The sequence below is a fragment of the Watersipora subatra genome, chromosome 9 (genome assembly GCF_963576615.1).
Source record: "Watersipora subatra chromosome 9, tzWatSuba1.1, whole genome shotgun sequence".
Classification (NCBI taxonomy): Eukaryota; Metazoa; Bryozoa; class Gymnolaemata; order Cheilostomatida; family Watersiporidae; genus Watersipora; species Watersipora subatra.
In genome coordinates, this window is record NC_088716.1 from 44,069,712 (window position 1) to 44,089,286 (window position 19,575).

General features: G+C 35.9%; 1 protein-coding gene across 1 annotated transcript; it reads right to left on the reverse strand.

The window, feature by feature from the left end:
• Window positions 1–1,327: 1,327 nt before the first annotated feature.
• LOC137403676 (endoplasmic reticulum mannosyl-oligosaccharide 1,2-alpha-mannosidase-like) lies at window positions 1,328–17,386 on the reverse strand. The gene is made up of 12 exons (XM_068089675.1): window positions 17,177–17,386; window positions 15,655–15,846; window positions 14,267–14,314; window positions 13,175–13,310; window positions 10,686–10,871; window positions 8,663–8,808; window positions 8,030–8,218; window positions 6,394–6,581; window positions 5,637–5,760; window positions 5,220–5,414; window positions 4,719–4,907; window positions 1,328–1,907 (listed from the first exon to the last, which is right to left on the reverse strand). The coding sequence occupies exons 1-12, from the start codon at window positions 17,255–17,257 to the stop codon at window positions 1,773–1,775; spliced, it is 1,809 nt and encodes a 602-aa protein (XP_067945776.1). The 5' UTR covers window positions 17,258–17,386; the 3' UTR covers window positions 1,328–1,772.
• Window positions 17,387–19,575: the final 2,189 nt, after the last annotated feature.

Below are 19,575 nucleotides of genomic sequence, written 5' to 3' on the forward strand. Positions count from 1 at the left end.
ACCAGTTGTAAACCAGCAACAAAACGTACACAAGTATCTATATTTGCTACTGCGCCTGTAACCCATGATTAAAAGCACCAGGACGGACATTTTCAATGATACCATAAAGAAAGTCTGAACCGAGGAACGGTGGGGGTCTCTTGGATGATGACAGCGATTGTACCTACATTCAGTTTCAATCTGGCTACTTTTTTTGGAGACTTTTCTATTGCAATAAAATAACATTTAGATTAGTGTATATGCTTGTCTGTTAGTACGTTATGAGAGTTTGTTTAGTGTTCTATATCTTCAGTCTTTTGCTAATGATATCAGTCTCTTAGAAAATGAATGTGTAATAAAACTATGTTACAGAGAAATTTCTATATAAGCTTTCTTTGACCAAGATGACCATTGGTAAATTACACATGGCAAAGGATTAGACACAAACCATGCAAATAGCCCTTTATAAAGCATGTGCCATGGCGGCCATGCAGGATATAATACACACCATAAAATTGGGATGTGACATGCACCATGGAGGAAGCACTGAATGTCATTACAAGGTTCAACCATGTAGCATGTGCATGTATAAACATAAAAATTTGTTCATGTATGATGCATTTCATATTAAGAATCAAAAAAGAAAATCAATTCATTTCATTTCAGATGGTGACACCTATGTGAACTTTGTTTGATATTGATACGGATGCTCTGTTTCATAAATTTGAACTAGCCGGAATGTCCGGTGTTGCACTGCACAGGTATTTAAAAAACAGCTTATAAACAGTGGCAGGTAATGTAGTTGCTTGCCACTTGCCATCAGTCTGACACATTGCCAGTGACTAATTTGAGTAAGCTACTATCCGTATTGCTAAACTTACTAATAAGAGCCATGAGAGCAAGCTTTAGTGACATTGCGTAACGCAGAGTGCTATGCATATTTTAACCAAGATAGCGACTCATATCGCCTAATGAATCATTGCATTTCGCCTAGCTTAATTGGTTGGATTATAGCCTAATAAACGGGAGGTTCTGAGATCAACTCCAGCGTGAAGCGAATCATTCTTTCCTAGATCTTAACAGTTATAGCTTTAGTTATAGCTATAACTATAGTTATAGCTATAACTATAGCTATAGTTATAGCTATAGTTATAGCTATAACTATAGTTATAGTTATAGCTATAACTATAGTTATAGTTATAGCTATAACTATAGCTATAACTATAGCTATAGTTATAGCTATAGTTATAGCTGGACACATCGAATGGTGAATTTTGAGAATTATATATTTAGAAGATCAAACTTTTTCATTCTGCTGACTGATCTGCAAGAATGTTTACCACTTAAAGGAATCCAAATACTTCATAACAGCAGTGTATACTACAACTGTTGCATGTAAATTTAACAATACATGTTATGGATTTATCTTCTCTTTCACAATGGCAACAACGAATAATTTATAATAACCAAACAACACTTGTATTCATCAATGTTCCAGTTTATTTAAATTGAGGATTATCGAAAAACTTCTTACACTTGGAATGTCAGTCACTGTTACTAAACCTTCACTTTTATATCGGAGTACACTCCAGTAAAATTAAAACACTAAATGCATGCTACGGTTCAGCAGAATTGCACGAAAATATGAAATTCATTATGATAAATATTAGTAGCACAAATCATAGAGTGAGGAGCAGAACCATAGATTAATGTAGCCAGCTATAAATAACGCAGCACATTTAAAAAAAACATACAACACTATTGTGTGCATATTGAAGACTAGCCGGGCTTGTTTAATGCTTGTGTATGGGTAACGGGTGAGCCTCGGTGTTTAGTACCCACTTATCAAAGGGTAGTAAATTCTTTTCTGCAAACAGCAGGTAGAAGTATTTGAGTGTTTCCCCTAGCCAAAAGCTCTCCATGTCATCCTAAAAACATGAGAAATTCTGTTCAAACATTGTTACATTTGTCAACCAAGTATACTCAAACACTGATAATCAATCTAACATACACAGTAGACGCTGATATAACGTAAACCTCTTACATACATTATCTGAAAGTAAAGAATTTATGTAAAGTTTTACATCATATCATATTACATAGGAAGTTCTGTCGAAAGTAAGAGTCAAGTCGGTGCAAGCTCTCAAATTCAATAAATTCATAATTTTACTGTTTGGCTGGTTTACATATTTAAAATCAATACAAAATGAAGATTAATTTAACAAATAATTCGGCTATTGACTAAATTTACAATGAGTAACAATATTGTAAAAAATTTTTTTCGTTTTACAACAAAGGGGTATTATGTCACAGACCACTGTGTCTTGCTAAGCCATCAGACTAACTAGCAACATTAACCCAATGATTTTATAGCAATACACACGTATATATATATATATATATATATATATATATATATATATATATATATATACATATATATATATATATACATATATATATATATATACAGTGAAACATGGATAACTCGCCCTCGGATATAGCGAACAGATGGTTAACTCAAATGGATTTGCTTGGTCCGTTCCCGCGCAATGATAAATGGCTTTATATAACTCGACCTCGGCACCGTTAACTGGAACAGTTTTTTGCCGAATTCACAAACAGTTTCCGTTCAATTTATTTCGAAGGAGTTTCCACTAGTCGCGGAGCTGAGACTACTTTGCTTTCTTAACGAAAGCGCTTTTAGTACGCATATAGTGTACGTATAATTTCCCCCGTACCGTATAATGGAACCGAAAAAGAAATCGTATAAAAATGATTAATAGGGTCGCTAAGACGTTCGCTTAGTCACGGCCAAGCTATAAACGTTGGAAGGTATTAGCGATACAAATTTAATAAAGATAGACACAGCATGCAAAAAACATATTGTAACAGTGATTATATGCGGATACATAAAGATAAAATGTCACAAACAGGCTCGTGGCTTGGCGTCCGCTACAACAGACATCCGCTTTACGATGGCATCACGCAAGCAAAGAAAAGCGTGGAAACCTTCTGACAAACTTAAAGTACTAGAGGAAATCGAAGCAGGACAAAAGCTATCAGCATTATCAAAAAGAGAAAATCTTCCAAAAAGTACAGTGTCAACATGGATTAAACAAAAAGAAAGAATAAGATCGTTATGTGACCAAAATTCATCAAGGCTAAGAGATCGTTCAACGTCGCACGATGATTTGGATGGTGTATCATTGACTTGGTTTAGACAAGTGCGTAGTGAAGGCATACCTATCGATGGGCCAATTTTGTTAGAAAAGGCTAACAAGTTTTTAAGGACTATAATAACTGTTTAAAATCTATTTCTACAATAAGTCACACTGTTGATCTTTGTCAAAAAAATACCTTGTCATAGACTACACTCGATAAGTTCTTTAAATGAAACAACTGATCAGATGTAATGCATGCTTTTTTGCATTGGTCATAAATGTTTACTTATGTCCAGTTTTAAAAATTATCAGAAAGAATAGATATTTTTCTATTGGGCTGAGATTTGTTTGCAGTTTTAGGTGATGTGACTGACAAGACATTTTAAGATTAAAATTGGCAAAATTGATCTCGAGTAAAACACTCAGAAGAAAAAATGTCTTCTGAGCGTTTTAACCGCGATTAGGTTTTGCCAATTTTAATCTGAAAAAGTTCTGGCAGTCACATCATCTAAAACAACACACAAATCTCAAGTGTATAAAAATATCTATACTTTCTAATAAATACTTTAAAACTCTACATCAGATGCCCTTTAACTTACAACAAACAACCTATACTTTAGTTTTATATATACATGTAGTTTGTATATGTATCTACTGATAAATACATTCACTTGTGACTGTGCTCTGATAACTTGAACGTTCTGACAACTCAAACACTTTCGCTCGGTCCCGTGAAGTTTGAGTTATCCATATTTCACTGTATATACATCATGCTACAGACAGTACAGTTTCGTCTATTGAAGCCTCATCAGTGCAGCTCAGAGCTTAGGCAAGGGAAACAAATCCCATTACCAATGAGAGTTGACTTCCTGCCATGAAACAACTACGTTGCCTCACAGACTTTAAGAAAGTCAATGTGCTGGCACCAGAGTGCTCAAATCACAAAAGTGATGAGCTTTGCACAAAGGCTAATAGTGCCGCACCTATATATATATATATATATATTAACTAAAAGCAAGTGCAAAAGCATATAAAAAGAGAACCCTACACTAAAAACCTAAAAGATAATTAGTGGAGTATGAAATATTTGAAAAATTATTGCGAAAAAAGTAAACTTCTAGTATTTGTGTTACAAATTTGTTTCGTGCGAAGCACTCATCAGACGCGATTGTACTAAAATCAGATTTTAGTACAATCGCGTCTGATGAGTGCTTCGCACGAAACAAATTTGCAGCGCAAATACTAAAAGTTTACTTTTTCAAATATATATATATACAGATATATATACAGATATATATACAGATATATATATATACATATATATATATACAGATATATATATATATACAGATATATATATATATACAGATATATATATATATATATACAGATATATATATACATATATATATATACAGATATATATATATATATATATATATATACAGATATATATATATATACAGATATATATATATATATATATATATGTATGTAATGAAAAACTTTCACACATAGTCTTTAGCCATACATAAAACGTTAGAATTGTAGGTTGAGAGATAATGACTTGCATACCCTGCATGTAGGATCAGCAACCTTGACATTACTGAGGCTACAATAGCCGTTGCTAATCTTGGCATGCTTCTCAAACGCTTGAAATATCTTCCAGCCCCAGTCTTGATATTTCTTATCCCCGGTTAACCAGTACAAGTAATACAGAGATTCCACAGTCTCAGGCCTCAGAAGGTTATGTGCATCAGCTCTCTGTAATATACACATTATTAAATACTGGAAATTTTTTAGCCACATATGACTCTTTGTGCCAGACTTGCAAGACGGGAGCTGTTGTAGCCTGTGACAGTTAACTCCATCTTAAACAGCATGAAACCTGCACCATGCTGCGTATATTTCTGGGATATTTCTATTTTCGGAAATCTCAATTAAGAGCTAACAATAAGTCAAACACTGCCACAATCATGTTAGCCAAGTTTACTATAACAACAGAATTGATACATAAATGTTAGATCAATATTCATTAGGTTGGGTCCTAAATAGATATCTATGCCGTTCTCTTACCTTAACAATGATGTCTTCTTTGCTATTTTCAGCCAATGAAAAATAGGCTATTTCGGGACTGAGCCCGGATGGCATCTGGGCATACATCTGGTAGAAAGTGACTAGTAAATCTTTGCCTAGCTGCATATGTTCACTGGGCATACCATGGTGGGCTCCCAGTGCCAGAGTACCCGCTATGAATGCCACCAAGTGATCCTAAAGCCAAAAGCAATTATGAGCAGTTAACATGATAGAACAACTCTGCAAGAGTAACAAACTAGTCAAGCTTTTCATAACACACACCAAAACAACCATATTCCAGTTATTTCGACAGCTGTATGTCGATCTGCTAAAGATATGAATAGCACAGCTGCAAACAACCTCTTGCGATATTTACTGTGATAAGAAATCCATGTTAGATATACAACTTTAGCTCACCATTTTAGGACTGAACTTTCGACCACTTAGTAGTTCTCCGATGAAGGGCAGACCATTCGGTTGTGACTTCTTGAGCAGGTGTCTGCTGATGCCACTAATAGCCTCAATGTAGTCCTGCTCCAGCCTAAAACGGATACTTGACTAATGCAAACAAATCAGAAAGTGAAGAGCGAAACATAAAAGAGATTTGAGACCTATTTGTATCGCCTTAACGTTGCTGTACAAACCACATCGTCGCAAATGGGTAAATATATTCAATTGTGTAGTATCATACATTTAGTATAGAAAGCCAAAAAAACTCACACAAATTAAATTATGAAACTTTATTCATATTTTGGCAAAAGAAGTATTTGTAAATTTTGTTATTTAATTTCCTACCACATATTGCCAAAGAAAGCAAAGAGAATGACTTGTTGCATTCAACCCATTGCAGTGGATCCCAATGAAATGCTTGCAAAAATAATTCATTATGAAGTAAATATTATTATTCAAATGAATACCCTATCAAGCATTGTAGATACAAGCATTTGCTATCAATATCATTGAAACTTTGAAGCATGATATTGTTCTCTCTTCCATGCCCATGATAGTCTAATATTATCTGTTGGTGTGGAACTGAGAGGCAGAAAATTTACAGCATATGCATGGCTTCATGGAAAGGGTGTGCACAGTTGAGTGAACAAATTTTCAATTTTCATGGCTTTCCCTCTTCAAAAATAGCCAGTAAATAAAGCAAGCATAAAGGCAGTAGACTCACGAGTCATGTCGCTTGCCAGTCTGTATCCACTCTTTAAGCAGGTATTCATAGTAACTGTCTCCACGCGCCCCGACTGATATGGTGGCCGTATCGCGCAACTTGCCTGTCTGCGCATTTATAAATATTGGGATAAGACCATCCTTTTTCTGCTGATCATGTACGATGCGTCGTACCTTGCTTACAGCTTCCTGTGTATTCAAACAAATACAATCACTGAAAGATGACTCAAACTTGCTGTCCTTGTAGAAATGTTGCTGCAGGCGTTGAGCCGAACTTCTAAAGGCTGGATAACACTATATCGCCGTATGTCGGGTTAGTCCCACAATACCTCAGCGATCATCTGATAACAATGTTCACACTATGACAAACCCATCTGTGTTTACATCTGTGAATACTCCGCGGTATATTATATCATACGATATATACAATATATTACATCATAGCGATATACAATATAATATATTGTATATCGCTCTCATTATGCAATACGCTCACGGAAACAATAAAATACTAGTCCCGCAGCAACTGCCATGGAAGAAAATATAGATCAAGCAATCAGCGACAGTTAATCACCATCGCAGAAGTAGTGCACATTACACAGGCTGTCATTGATGTTTGGAGAACTATTGGAATTTTGACAGCAGCAATCTTTCCCGAAGAATCCACATTACCTCGACGATGCCATTGGTTGACGGTGCACATAGTTGACTACGAATATAGTCGAGATAACAATGCCGACATATTGTGATATAGTGTGAACCAGCCTTAAGTTTGAACTGCCATTTTATCTGGGAACTTAAGTTTGGACTGCCATTTCATCTGGGAAGGCAGGTGCTTAATCTTCTAGATACTGTCGTCTCATTAGCCTGGTTAGACTGAGTTTTGTTAATGCACACATTTGAAACATCTACCATAATTGGCTTGAAACACCAAAAATACAAACGCTTTCTAAAAAAATTGGATCTTAGTTCAGCAATAATGACCCATACAAACTCTATAATCGCCATAGAGTTCATATGGGTCTTGACAATGAGTCATACTACATAAAGTAGTGGTATCCCATAAGAACAGCATAAAGTACTGTATATCCCATAAAGTACTGTATACCCCATGAAGTACCCATAAAGACAGCATAAAGTCCTATATATCCTATAAAGTACCCATAAAGCCAGCATAAAGTACTGTATATCCCATACAGTACCCGTAAAGCCAGCATAAAGTACTGTATATCCCATACAGTACCCGTAAAGCCAGCATAAAGTACTGTATATCCCATACGGTACCCATAAAGACAGCATATAGTTCTGTATATCCCATGAAGTACCCATAAAGCTAGCATACAGTACTGTATATCCCATACGGAAACCATAAAGACAGCATACAGTACTGTATATCCCATGAAGTACCCATAAAGCCAGCATACAATACTGTATATCCCAGACGGTACTCATAGAGAGCATATAGTACTGTATATCCCAGAAAGTAATCATAAAGACAGCATAAAGTACTGTATATCCAAGTATTTATGGACAATGGTAAATTGTTTGGCAACTTGATTTACAATAAAGAATAGAATTGTTTCTTTTTCCTTGATTAAGTGTGAATGTATGACAGATCACGATAGTATTTAACATACTTTGTATTTATCTTCCCCTGTAATATAACTGAGGTCATTAAATTCCAGCTGTATAGTTGTGACCTCACTTGTAGAAGAATCTGGGCCCCATCGAGGCGCATGTGATGTGCCCGCCTTTAGATTAACATCTGAGAAAGGAACTCCGGAAGAGGTTGTAAAGGCTGGCATTAGCCTGTCCCCAAGGATTCGCTGTAAATCATTTGAATTCATGATATGTTTCAAACAGCTATCATGTGCACCAGAATCACCTAATCATGAGTTGTTGAACTCAGACAAAAACACAAGTTAAGAAGGCTTAACGTTAGAATGACTATACATTTAATTTGAAGTTAGGCAAGGCTTATAAAAGTTGATCCTAAAAATACCTGAATCTTTCCTACAATAAGAGCTGTCTGTCTGAAGCCATGCTTAGAGGTTAGGGAAAAATGCATCGCAAGGGAATTCAACTCAGACATTCGACTTAGCAGCCAAGCAAACTACCAACTGAACCCCTCGACCACCTTGCTGTAATGCGCAATAACTGTGTACATACTTATTACAGATGATATCTCACGACGCGCTAATCTACCGGAGTATGGTTATTCATAAAAATAACTAAAAATTTATCAGTGATTTTGAACAAGAATAACTTACAGCCTTGTCAAGGAAAAGCTCGTCGCCAGAGAGGTGATAGGTGCTGAGGAGACCACCAAGAACTCTGATAGTTGTTTCAAATAGATTCACATCTCCTTTATCGAAAGACAGCGAGTGCTCCACCCAGTCCTTAGCCTCATTGAATTCTAGAGAAAGCAGAAGAGGATGGATGGGTTACAAGCATACGTGTAAAGAGGAGGGATGGGTTACAAGCACACGTGTAAAGAGGAGGGATGGGTTACAAGGATATGTGTAAAAAGGAGGGATGGGTTACAAACGTACGTGTAAAGAGGAGGGATAGGTTACAAGCATACATGTAAAGAGGAGGGATGGGTTACAAGCATACGTGTAAAGAGGAGGGATGGGTTATAGGTATACGTGTAAAGAGGAGGGATGGGTTATGGGTATACGTGTGAAGAGGAGGGATGGGTTATAGGCATACGCGTAAAGAGGAGGGGTGGGTTATAAGCATACGTGTAAAGAGGAGGGATGGGTTATAAGCATACGTGTAAAGAGGAGGGATGGGTTATAGGTATACGTGTAAAGAGGAGGGATGGGTTATAGGTATACGTGTAAAGAGGAGGGATGGGTTACAAGCACACATGTAAAGAGGAGGGATGGGTTACAAGCATATGTGTAAAAAGGAGGGATGGGTTACAAACGTACGTGTAAAGAGGAGGGATAGGTTACAAGCATACATGTAAAGAGGAGGGATGGGTTACAAGCATACGTGTAAAGAGGAGGGATGGGTTATAGGTATACGTGTAAAGAGGAGGGATGGGTTATAGGTATACGTGTGAAGAGGAGGGATGGGTTATAGGCATACGTGTAAAGAGGAGGGGTGGGTTATAAGCATACGTGTAAAGAGGAGGGATGGGTTACAAGCACACATGTAAAGAGGAGGGATGGGTTACAAGCGTATGTGTAAAGAGGAGGGATGGGTTATAGGCATACGTGTAAAGAGGAGGGATGGGTTATAAGCATACGTGTAAAGAGGAGGGATGGGTTATAGGCATACGTGTAAAGAGAAGGGATGGGTTATAGGCATACGTGTAAAGAGGAGGGATGGGTTATAGGCATACGTGTAAAGAGAAGGGATGGGTTATAGGCATACGTGTAAAGAGGAGGGATGGGTTATAGGCATACGTGTAAAGAGAAGGGATGGGTTATAGGCATACGTGTAAAGAGGAGGGATGGGTTATAGGCATATGTATAAAGAGGAGGGATGGGTTTTAGGCATACGTGTAAATATATGCTGTTTACAAATACACACAAATTCTCAATGAACATCTCTCCATGTTCTTCTAGAGCAGTAGACTGATAAATAATGTTCAATTCAAGTATTTTTGGACATCAAACATCAACTCAACAGCAGATGCAAACTTGTTTATGAAAATATCTCTGTAGTAATTTCTAACTTTCCGATAATGTTGATAATATAGTTGTATTTGAAGACAGATCTACCGTATGATTCAAATGAGTTGGGTCTCGGCTTTCTTGACCAACTTACTTACACTTCTGAATGGAAAGTGTAAGTACATATAACTCATGTCAGATGAATCAACATCTAGGAGACACCAAGGAAGTAGCTGAGAAGATGAGACATGCCATGAAAATGGAGACAAATAAGACATGGGTGATGGACAAAGGACAGGATAACACATATAATATATGCAAGTAGTACAAGGAATGACAGACATCACAGAAAGAGCGCTAAATATGAAATACAGCAAAGGGGATAAAAACAGAAAGAGATACAACACACTTCATAAAAGTAGCCAATATGACATGCATGTATGTACAATGTTCTGTAGTACAGAGTATAACAAACACCATGGATAATGCGTAGTATATAGTCGACATGAATATCATAGTATAAATAGAAAAGGATACTAGACACGCACACACATACTCCTGCAGAGACACACACACATAACACACATACCGTATACCAAGTATAATAATGAATATAATACTCATGCTGTAGACTGAATAGAACATAGCTCATTTTATGATAGCAGACCTTCGGTGAGTCCCATGATATAGAGAGTGTCGAGGGAGTCAATGATGGTGAGGCCAAGGTCAAACCAAGTGTGAGATGTCTTGCTAATAGGTTTGAGCTGGTCCTTGCCCCATGAGTATTGCTTGTATGCTGACCATGAGTGCTTGACAGCGCTGACGACAGCATTTTGTCTCTCATTAGTTGGACCTATGATAGAAAAAGCTGACTAGAAGTTACAGAGAGCCTTTTACATAATTTATACAAACACTTGATTATTAGACAGCAAATGAGCTATCATTCTGTGGAGTTCAAAATCAACATTTATCTAGTTTGTTATAAACTTAGCAGAATGTCCGGCGTTGCACGGGTCTTAAAAATCAGCTTATAAACAGTGACAGTTAATCTAGTTGCCTTCCACTTGCCATTAGCCTGGCACCTTGTCAATGGCTAATTTGAGTGAGCTAAACTTACTAATAAGAGCCATGAGAGCAAGCATAAAATGACGTTAAGTCATACACAAAGTGGTATTCACATTTTCCCCATCATAGCGACATATATCGCCTAATGAATCCATCAATCTTGCGTAGCTTAATTGGTAAGATATATGCCTGGCAAACGGGAGGTTCTGAGATCAAATCTTGTGCGATACGAATTCTTCATTTCAATATTTTACTACCTATAGCTGGATAAACCGAATTACACACACAAAAACTCAGAGATTTATTTGTAGATTGTAAAATATTGTTTCGCAACTTTAGAGAATACATACTCGTTATTAATTTTTAAGACGGCAAGAAGGAATGTTTTCCCGTAATGCTGTTGCTATTCCAGGCTACTGCCAATAAAATGTATAATTATCCTCATTATACTACTCATTATCTCTGATCGATAACAGCTGCAGTGATTACAAATTGAACAAACAAATTTTTCAAGGTGCTGAACCATGTAGTTTTAAACTGTGTTTAGAAAGTTTGCGAAAAGCGAATACAAAACAAATTTCATACATACACAAGATATGCGTCGCAATAAAAATTATGAGAACGCTCGCATGGCAGATAGACTGGGATGAGAACTTCGCTGAAAACTGTGCCCAAATACAACCAAACACTAGCCAAGCTATAAAACAATGATAATTTTGAGAATTTGAATATCATGGGATCAAGAATAACTAGTTTATTTAATGTCAATCTTAAAAAATAACCTTATAGAATAAAATGACTTCCTAAAAAATAAAATGACCTCTCATAGAATGAACCCGTGAAACTATAACTCCAGCATTTTGGCCACAGCCTGAGAACGTACAGTATTTCCCAAAACGTATGATAGCATGAATCAAACCTCTACTTACAAGCATCTAAAACCGCAAAATTTCCGACATTCAGTGTAAAATCCGCCATTTGCAGTTATTTCAACTTACGACATTTGGTTTCTCGAAACATGGCAGTTTCACAAGAGCAACTATTATAGAGACTGGTGAACATTCAAAATATAAGGCACAAAATATGTAAAACTTTACCTAGCCTATACTAGAGTAAGTTACAACACATATTTGTACCACCACTTCTGTTATGAACCTACATATTATTATAACAAGAAATCAACAACCAAACCTTTTATATTAGTACTTTGTTATTATTGTACATTGTTGTACATATTAGTATATTGTTATTTTAGGCTTCAGTATATATTATTTAATTTCTTACATTCAGATTTTTACTCAGTTTTATTTAATGCATCTGATGTGAAGTACCTGCAATATCGATTGAGGAATTATTATAGATTTTTGGCTTTGAAACAAGTTGAATGAATTACAGTGTATTCTATGATATTTCCTTTAATTTACAGAGCAGAAATCAGAATAAATCAAGCTTTTAGCTGAAGTTTGACTATACATCTAGCCTCAAAGCAAAATATTCGGACAAACACTAAAACCATAGATCTGATCCAAGATGTAAGATATAAAAGAAAATGTTTGTTGCAAACAGCATAACCAGAGCTACCTCATAGGATGGGTTCCAATAATTCTCATCTGCTACAAATGTTTTATGACCACACCAACTATAATTGGGACTATCACCAGCAAACCACTAACGCTGGGCTATAGTGATTCATCACCGATACTTGAGCAAGAGTGAGTCACGATTGTTTGTAGCATGTACACATTCCTAGTTTTTAGTCTAAATGCCTGAACCATTTTTGTTCGCGTGCATCTTGACTCGATACGAATAAACTAATAAAAGGAAATAGATATCCCAACCAATGGTTCCTCAATACTATTGAATTTTCCATAATGAATTATATTTGCCAAAACCAATTGTGAATCAACTAACTGGTATACACAGGTAGCTGAAGTAACAACTGCAATTGGATTTTGTGTGATAGTTGACTAAAAAAGCCATACAGGGTATGGCATAACCATCTTTACATAACGTGCTATTAAAATAAAACTGGTGGCCATCCTAATGCAAAGGAATTATCCTCCCTTATTTAGTACATGCCCGTTGACTGACCTTCAAACTGACCCCGACCATCAGAGCCAGCATCATCATGGCCATCGTCATCTTCAATACTGTTAACGACCTCATTCGGAGGGTCATCCACTATATTATCTCTGTTGCTATCTAACTCATGGGCATCATTAGGATCCTGTGAACACGCAGTCAAATTGAAGTCGTTGGTCACACGCAGTGATGAGATGCATTGCATGGCCAACGAGGTGCCCACATGTTATGGTGTATGACATGTTATGTCAAAATGAACATGCTGGTCTACATTGGTGGCAAAAAAACTGGCACTTATATGATTGGCTAAAAGATTTGATTCTCAAAGAACATAATCCCCATCTTGATTTCCAACACAAGCTGGCTGTATTTGAAATTATTATTTTAAGTTTCACAAAAATAACTATATAGTTATTTTTTACCTTTGTTCCTGTAAATATATATATATATATATATATATATATATATATATATATATATATATATATACACACATACACAGGAACAAAAGTTTAATGCTATTTTCAAACAGAATAGTATGACATTCAATACAACCATCAAAACGCCAGAAACACATTAGGTCATTAAATTTTTTATATGAAATTTAAGAAGTTTGCCCTTTGGCTGTATGTATAACTGCTTGCATCAAATCAGATGCAACACCATCATTGCTCCAAAAGTTAGATAATTATCGGTTACATGAAGGACAAAAAACATTCCAGTCATGAACATGAGAAAACTATCCGCACTTCTGTTTGTGTGCAACAAAAAGTAGTGACAAAGCTTGACCTACTTGACTGCAGTGATTAAAAAATTGCTTCAATTGTAGGCTTAAGTGTAATGAAAATAATTCAGGTTTTCCTAACTTCTTTAGTTGTTATCAAGTCATAAACTAAAATGCTGTTGATATTGGTAGCCAAAAACATACATCGCTGATGAATATCCATGTGGTATGACAGTAGATCTCGCCAAACAATATTACATTTTATATGTAACCACCAAACCATTAGGCTAAAAAGGAAAGGGCCACAAGGAAAATACTCCAATAAAGGAATTTTAACGATACGGTGTAAATAAGCAGATTAAAAGTGATAAACAAACCTTTTCATTAATCTCCAACTCATGAGAGTCCAAGACTTTATTTGTTATCTACAATTATAGAGCTTGAAATTAAGCACATAAACTAGCTGTATAGTAAAAGTTTGACATAGATCACCTAACTCACTGTCCAACATGTTTAATAGAGGCATCTAGACAAAACAACTGCTAACAAGGCCTAAGGCCCTAAATTATTCCCTGGTGGTATTCTCTGCAACCAACTATAGCTAAGTCTACAGGCACTTGAGAGCGGATTCAAATCTTGCTGTCATCATTTACATGTTGGAGATGACAAATGATAATGGCGCAATAAGGTTTTTCAAGTTGCGCCCATGCATCTGTAAATATAGCTATGGTAGCTATATATAGTTAGAGGATGCTCATTCTATGATGTCCTGAAGGGTCCACCATAAACAGCTCTAAAGAATCTTTGATGACGGCAGGCTAGTAATCAACACAATCAAACAACAAAGTTGATTTGTTTTGATGTGAAGCAAAATAACCAACAAATGCATAGTATACAGTTGGGAATCCAGTTCAGTAATTAGCAATATAAATATACAGCAACAGCAATTCATGTTTTGTGTTTGCTTACATGTAACAATCGAGCAGTTGGTTGTTATCATCTTTAGTTTGCCTTTAAATTAAACCACAGATGCATTATATTAGACCTCTTAGTATGAATATATTAATATGAATGGTAGCCCTAATGACTACAAAAGATGGCCTTGAGTAAAAGCCACGTAAAGAACACCTACATTTATCATCTGCAAAACATATTTTTATTGAACCAATCTTTTGAAAGTCTGTTTTTCATCATAGGGCAAACTTGAGTAGATTATGTCACTAGAGTAAGGTGAAGTAAAATAAGTAAACTCACTAAAATGATTGAAATCTTTATGTTTGTCAATATTTTCATTTATAGAAAATCACCACAAAATCAAACTTTATTGCAAGATCGGAGGATGATTAATTAAAATAGAATTACAAACTAGTCTGTGTAAAAGAAACATGCGATTAGCCTAACAGCCGTGGTCAAAGTGCATATAAGAATACCATTGGTATGCTTCTCATGCTTCTCTACTTGGTATGGCGTCTCGTGTTGTTGTGCCTACACCTGGCTGAGAAATAAGTTCAAAGGTCAATCATGAATTTTTGATAAACTAAATTATTGCTCCGACATCTTTAGTTGCTTTGGTAAAATGTTACTATTTGGAAAAAAACAATAGTATTACCTCCGCTTTTGTACCAACTGGCATGCAAAATCTGCTACAAATATGAAATTTGAATTTTCACTAATGCTACCTCATATAACAAGGATCATTAGTGTAATCTAACAGAAATTTTTTGCAACTTACATCAGGTTACAACTTCATGAACGTCTTACTTACATCTTCCTTGGCTGTATCATCTACTAACTTTTTATCCAATTGACCATGCTTGTTTTTAGACACAATACGTGGGTGTGGTGTGGGGCTTGGATGGACATCGTGATTAGTAGTCTTATATAGAAGTAATAAAATCACCCCAGTAGAAATTACATAAACTATACTTTTCTGCAGACGAGTCAATCTTTGCCATTTCTACAACAAGGTTTTTAAAAGGTACACGAGTGTGTTGGTAAGTAAGTTTATTAGCTACTCAGTGAGATGACTAGGCTATGCTAATATAGATGGCTGTATCTCTAAGATTTGTAAAGTTTCTTTAACGACACCAATTAATAGTAACCATAATAATTTGACTTTTGCAAACTGTGCCTTAAGCCTCTAATGAGCTTCTAATCACTCAACATTACGTAATAACATTTGATAGATAAAAACATGCATACACAAAAATCCATGAGGGTAAGTATGAAAAAATAGAACACAAACAATGAAAGAACAATCGGGCTTCAGGCTGGATTTTAATAAACTAAAATTTAACAATCACTTAGTATAATTGTGATATAAATTGATTATCCTCTTTAGTTAGCTATATCAATGACTTAACTTAAATTATGCAACACGTTGAGGACTTCTGTAATCTATAAATCTGTGTTGGTCTTTTTATTTAAATATTTATTACATTGGTTAAGATACTCAGGCTTAAAGCGCTTGCTTGGAGTTAATAACTAGCACTGTTGACATTACGCGTAACGATAGTTAAGCTGGCCTGAAACCCGAGTTTTTTTTAGTAGACTTTATTCAAGATCTAGCTTTCTAGCTAAGTTACTCAGATCCATTACATAATTATTCTATTACCTTTGCAACGCCAAGTATTTGGCTAGTACTCCTATATTCACAAGCAAACAGCTTTTGATAATTTCATCTGTAAACTACACAGCGATTTTCCATATCCTTTCACCAAATGAATGTTAACTTTATTTAAAATGTATTTGCGTAAAACAAGAATAGTATACCTGGTCAAATATTACACAACAGTTAATGAACTTTTGCTTTTTGTTAGCTTCTTATAAGCTCCCATTTCATTGTGCATTAAACCTGCAAGCGTTATACATATAATCAAATTGTTATGCTGTTTGCTCAGAGTTTCTACAGATATCACTAAGCATGGGTACATGAGTTGATACTGCATTTAGACACGTTTTTCATAATATTACAATGATAATATGAAAACTTGAGCATAGTTTAAACTGGCTGTTACAACGAGCATGTGTAAAGAGAGCTGCGTAAAAAGATGTTAAGGATTATAATATCAAATAAGTTTCGTAACTATACATGGTTACGAAACCTATTTGAAAGCCTTATTAAAGTGTTTGAAGATCAAAAATATCCAGCTCACTGTAAGATAACGTACTTTCTTCAAAATAAATTAAAATCATAATCATCAAAAATACCAAGCAAAAATACTTAGAACAACAACTTTTACATGGCAATGGAATATTAGGAGAAAGAAAAGCATTTGCAAACCTACTCTGGTTAGTGATTGGCGAGGAGGTGGCACTATTTTAAATGGATAATAATTATCATTCCTGATATTTATTGAAACACTCATCGCTAACCCAAAAAAACACCACTTTGCATCTCCAATTGTACGGTTTACAGCAATAGCAAGACAGGCGACGAGTTGTAGCGGTGTCACATTGCTAGTTGCACAAGATAGAAAACAAACTTTGGAGCGAGCGGAACTCTAGCCATTGACAAGTTGTTTGTTACTTTGACCAATCGATTAAAAAACCAGAAAAATAAATTTTTTTTAAAGTTAAACTAAATTAAAATTTATCACTAATATTAACAACAATCCAAAATAGTGACAACATTTTATTGCAAGTAATACGGAGGAATTTCACACTTTCTATTGTTCCGTTACTTTTCTCCATTGGTTTGGCATATATTAATAGCTTTCCACTGCGGGAATGAACCATTTCACAAATGTATCGTGTGCATTAGATTGCTAATGTTTTTTGTTTTTCTATTTGAAAAGATTTATTGCAAAAACGAAAGGCTAATAAGAGGACAATAAGTTGAGAGTTTATAGAGTTTAAAAGGTCGTGTGTTAGTCGTTCGATGTTTGTTTGTATGTAATATTTATTGAGGTTAGCATGAGAATACAGAATTCTGTTGACCTCACTAATACTAAAAAGAAAAAACCAAATAAAACTTGAATGAGTATATGATATGTGTAGTGGATAGGGTGTGGCATGTATGGAAAGTAACTAAAGTGAGGAAGTAGAATAGTGAAGTAAACTTTACTAGATAAGGATAGATGACTCCCAACTCAAGAGCGAGTCCATGCAGACTCGATGATGAGCCAATAAACAGACTCGATGGTGAGCCGATAAACAGCCTCGCGGGTGAGCTGATAAACAGACTCGAGGGTGAGCTGGATAAACAGACTCGAGGGTGAGCTGGATAAACAGACTCAAGGGCGAGCCGATAAACAGATTCCAAGGCGAGCCGATAAACAGACTCGAGGTTGAGCCGATAAACAAACTCGTGAGTGAGCCGATAAACAGACTCGTGAATGAGCCGATAAACAAACTCAAGGGCGAGCCGATAAACAGACTCGAGGGTGACTATTCCCATCTTTTACACCCTAGTAAGCCAATCGCAGTAATTCTTGGTGTTCGGCCAATAGCACTTAAAGTGAATGCAGCTATGATACGCTGGATGATATCACAATGCTGAAGTCAAAAACAGTGACAGAAATTTGATATGCTAGTTGCCTTGAAAAATCAAGCAGAGCTATAGTAAAGAACACAGTATCTTTATTAGTGTTATATCTCACAGCACCAAGCAGTAACACAACAGCAATGACAAAACTGAAAGGTTATATAGCAAACCAAGGGAAAAATCTACAGTTGATTGGCTGCGCATTAATTAGGTCAATCGTTGCCACAATAAAATATTTTGAATACAAAAACGATAATATTTGTCACTAACTAATCACACATTACAAGTATTAATAATTTTCTGAGTATTTATATAGTAGCATGAAAATCTTAGAACAATATGGTAATAAATGGTTAACAAAAAAATTTGCTAATATAAAACATACATATAATATTATACTACAACGAACATGTATCTGTTGCGTCTTACCTGTTTGAGTTATGTAGAATGTGTATGCAGTAAATGTGTGACTATGAAAATCTTAATGATAAAACCTGGCCAGGCTAAATCCCTAAATAAATACTCTGTCAAGTTGCCATTCTTATCGAGCATGGACTTTTTACGCATGTGCGAAGCAGTCTATATTGGCGTCGGTAATAGTTCGGCACAACATCCTCCCTTCTCTTAATAATGTGTTGAGTCTATCTGTTATGTAGAGAACTGTTTATATATTGATTGTTGTGTTCCCCGTTGATTGTCCATATGATCGACGCTAGTAATTAGCAAGTTGAGTAAGGTATGAGTATTGATATAATGTGTAATATGTAAGGTAAGTAGTAGAGCAATATAGTATGTACAGCGCTGTCCAAAAGACAGCCCGCTACTCTAGGTAGCGACGAGGAGGATTGATTGTTCTTCCGTAGCGCGTGATTCTGATAGGCGTTGCCTCTGATACCTCCCTCTCTTTAGTGTTGGTAGATGTTGAGTTGTCTATCACTGGTTCTGATGTTGTTGTTTCAGGAGTGTTGAGTGCTTCTGATTCAGACTTAGTTAGATGAGGGACTTTTCTAATATCCACTCTGTTCCTACGAACAGGAGCTCCTCTCTCTCTGGTTGTACCATATAAGACCGTTCATCCAGACGTTGTGTGACTTGAGCACGTCGCCAAACTTTCTGACCCAAGGTCACTGGTCTAAGTCGAACTACATCCCCATCCTGCAGAGGTTTTAGTTCCTTTGTGTGCTGGTCATACACAGCCTT

What these genes read in the sequence shown, in the direction of transcription:
- LOC137403676 (XM_068089675.1), bottom strand. Translation starts at nt 17,257, where the DNA reads ATGAGTGTTTCAATAAATATCAGGAATGATAATTATTATCCATTTAAA. An exon ending in TGGTCGGGGTCAGTTTGAAG is followed by an intron (nt 10,872 to 13,174) that starts GTCAGTCAACGG and finishes TTTCTATCATAG; the next exon opens with GTCCAACTAATGAGAGACAA. An exon ending in GAAAGTTCAGTCCTAAAATG is followed by an intron (nt 5,415 to 5,636) that starts GTGAGCTAAAGT and finishes TTTTGGCTTTAG; the next exon opens with GATCACTTGGTGGCATTCAT.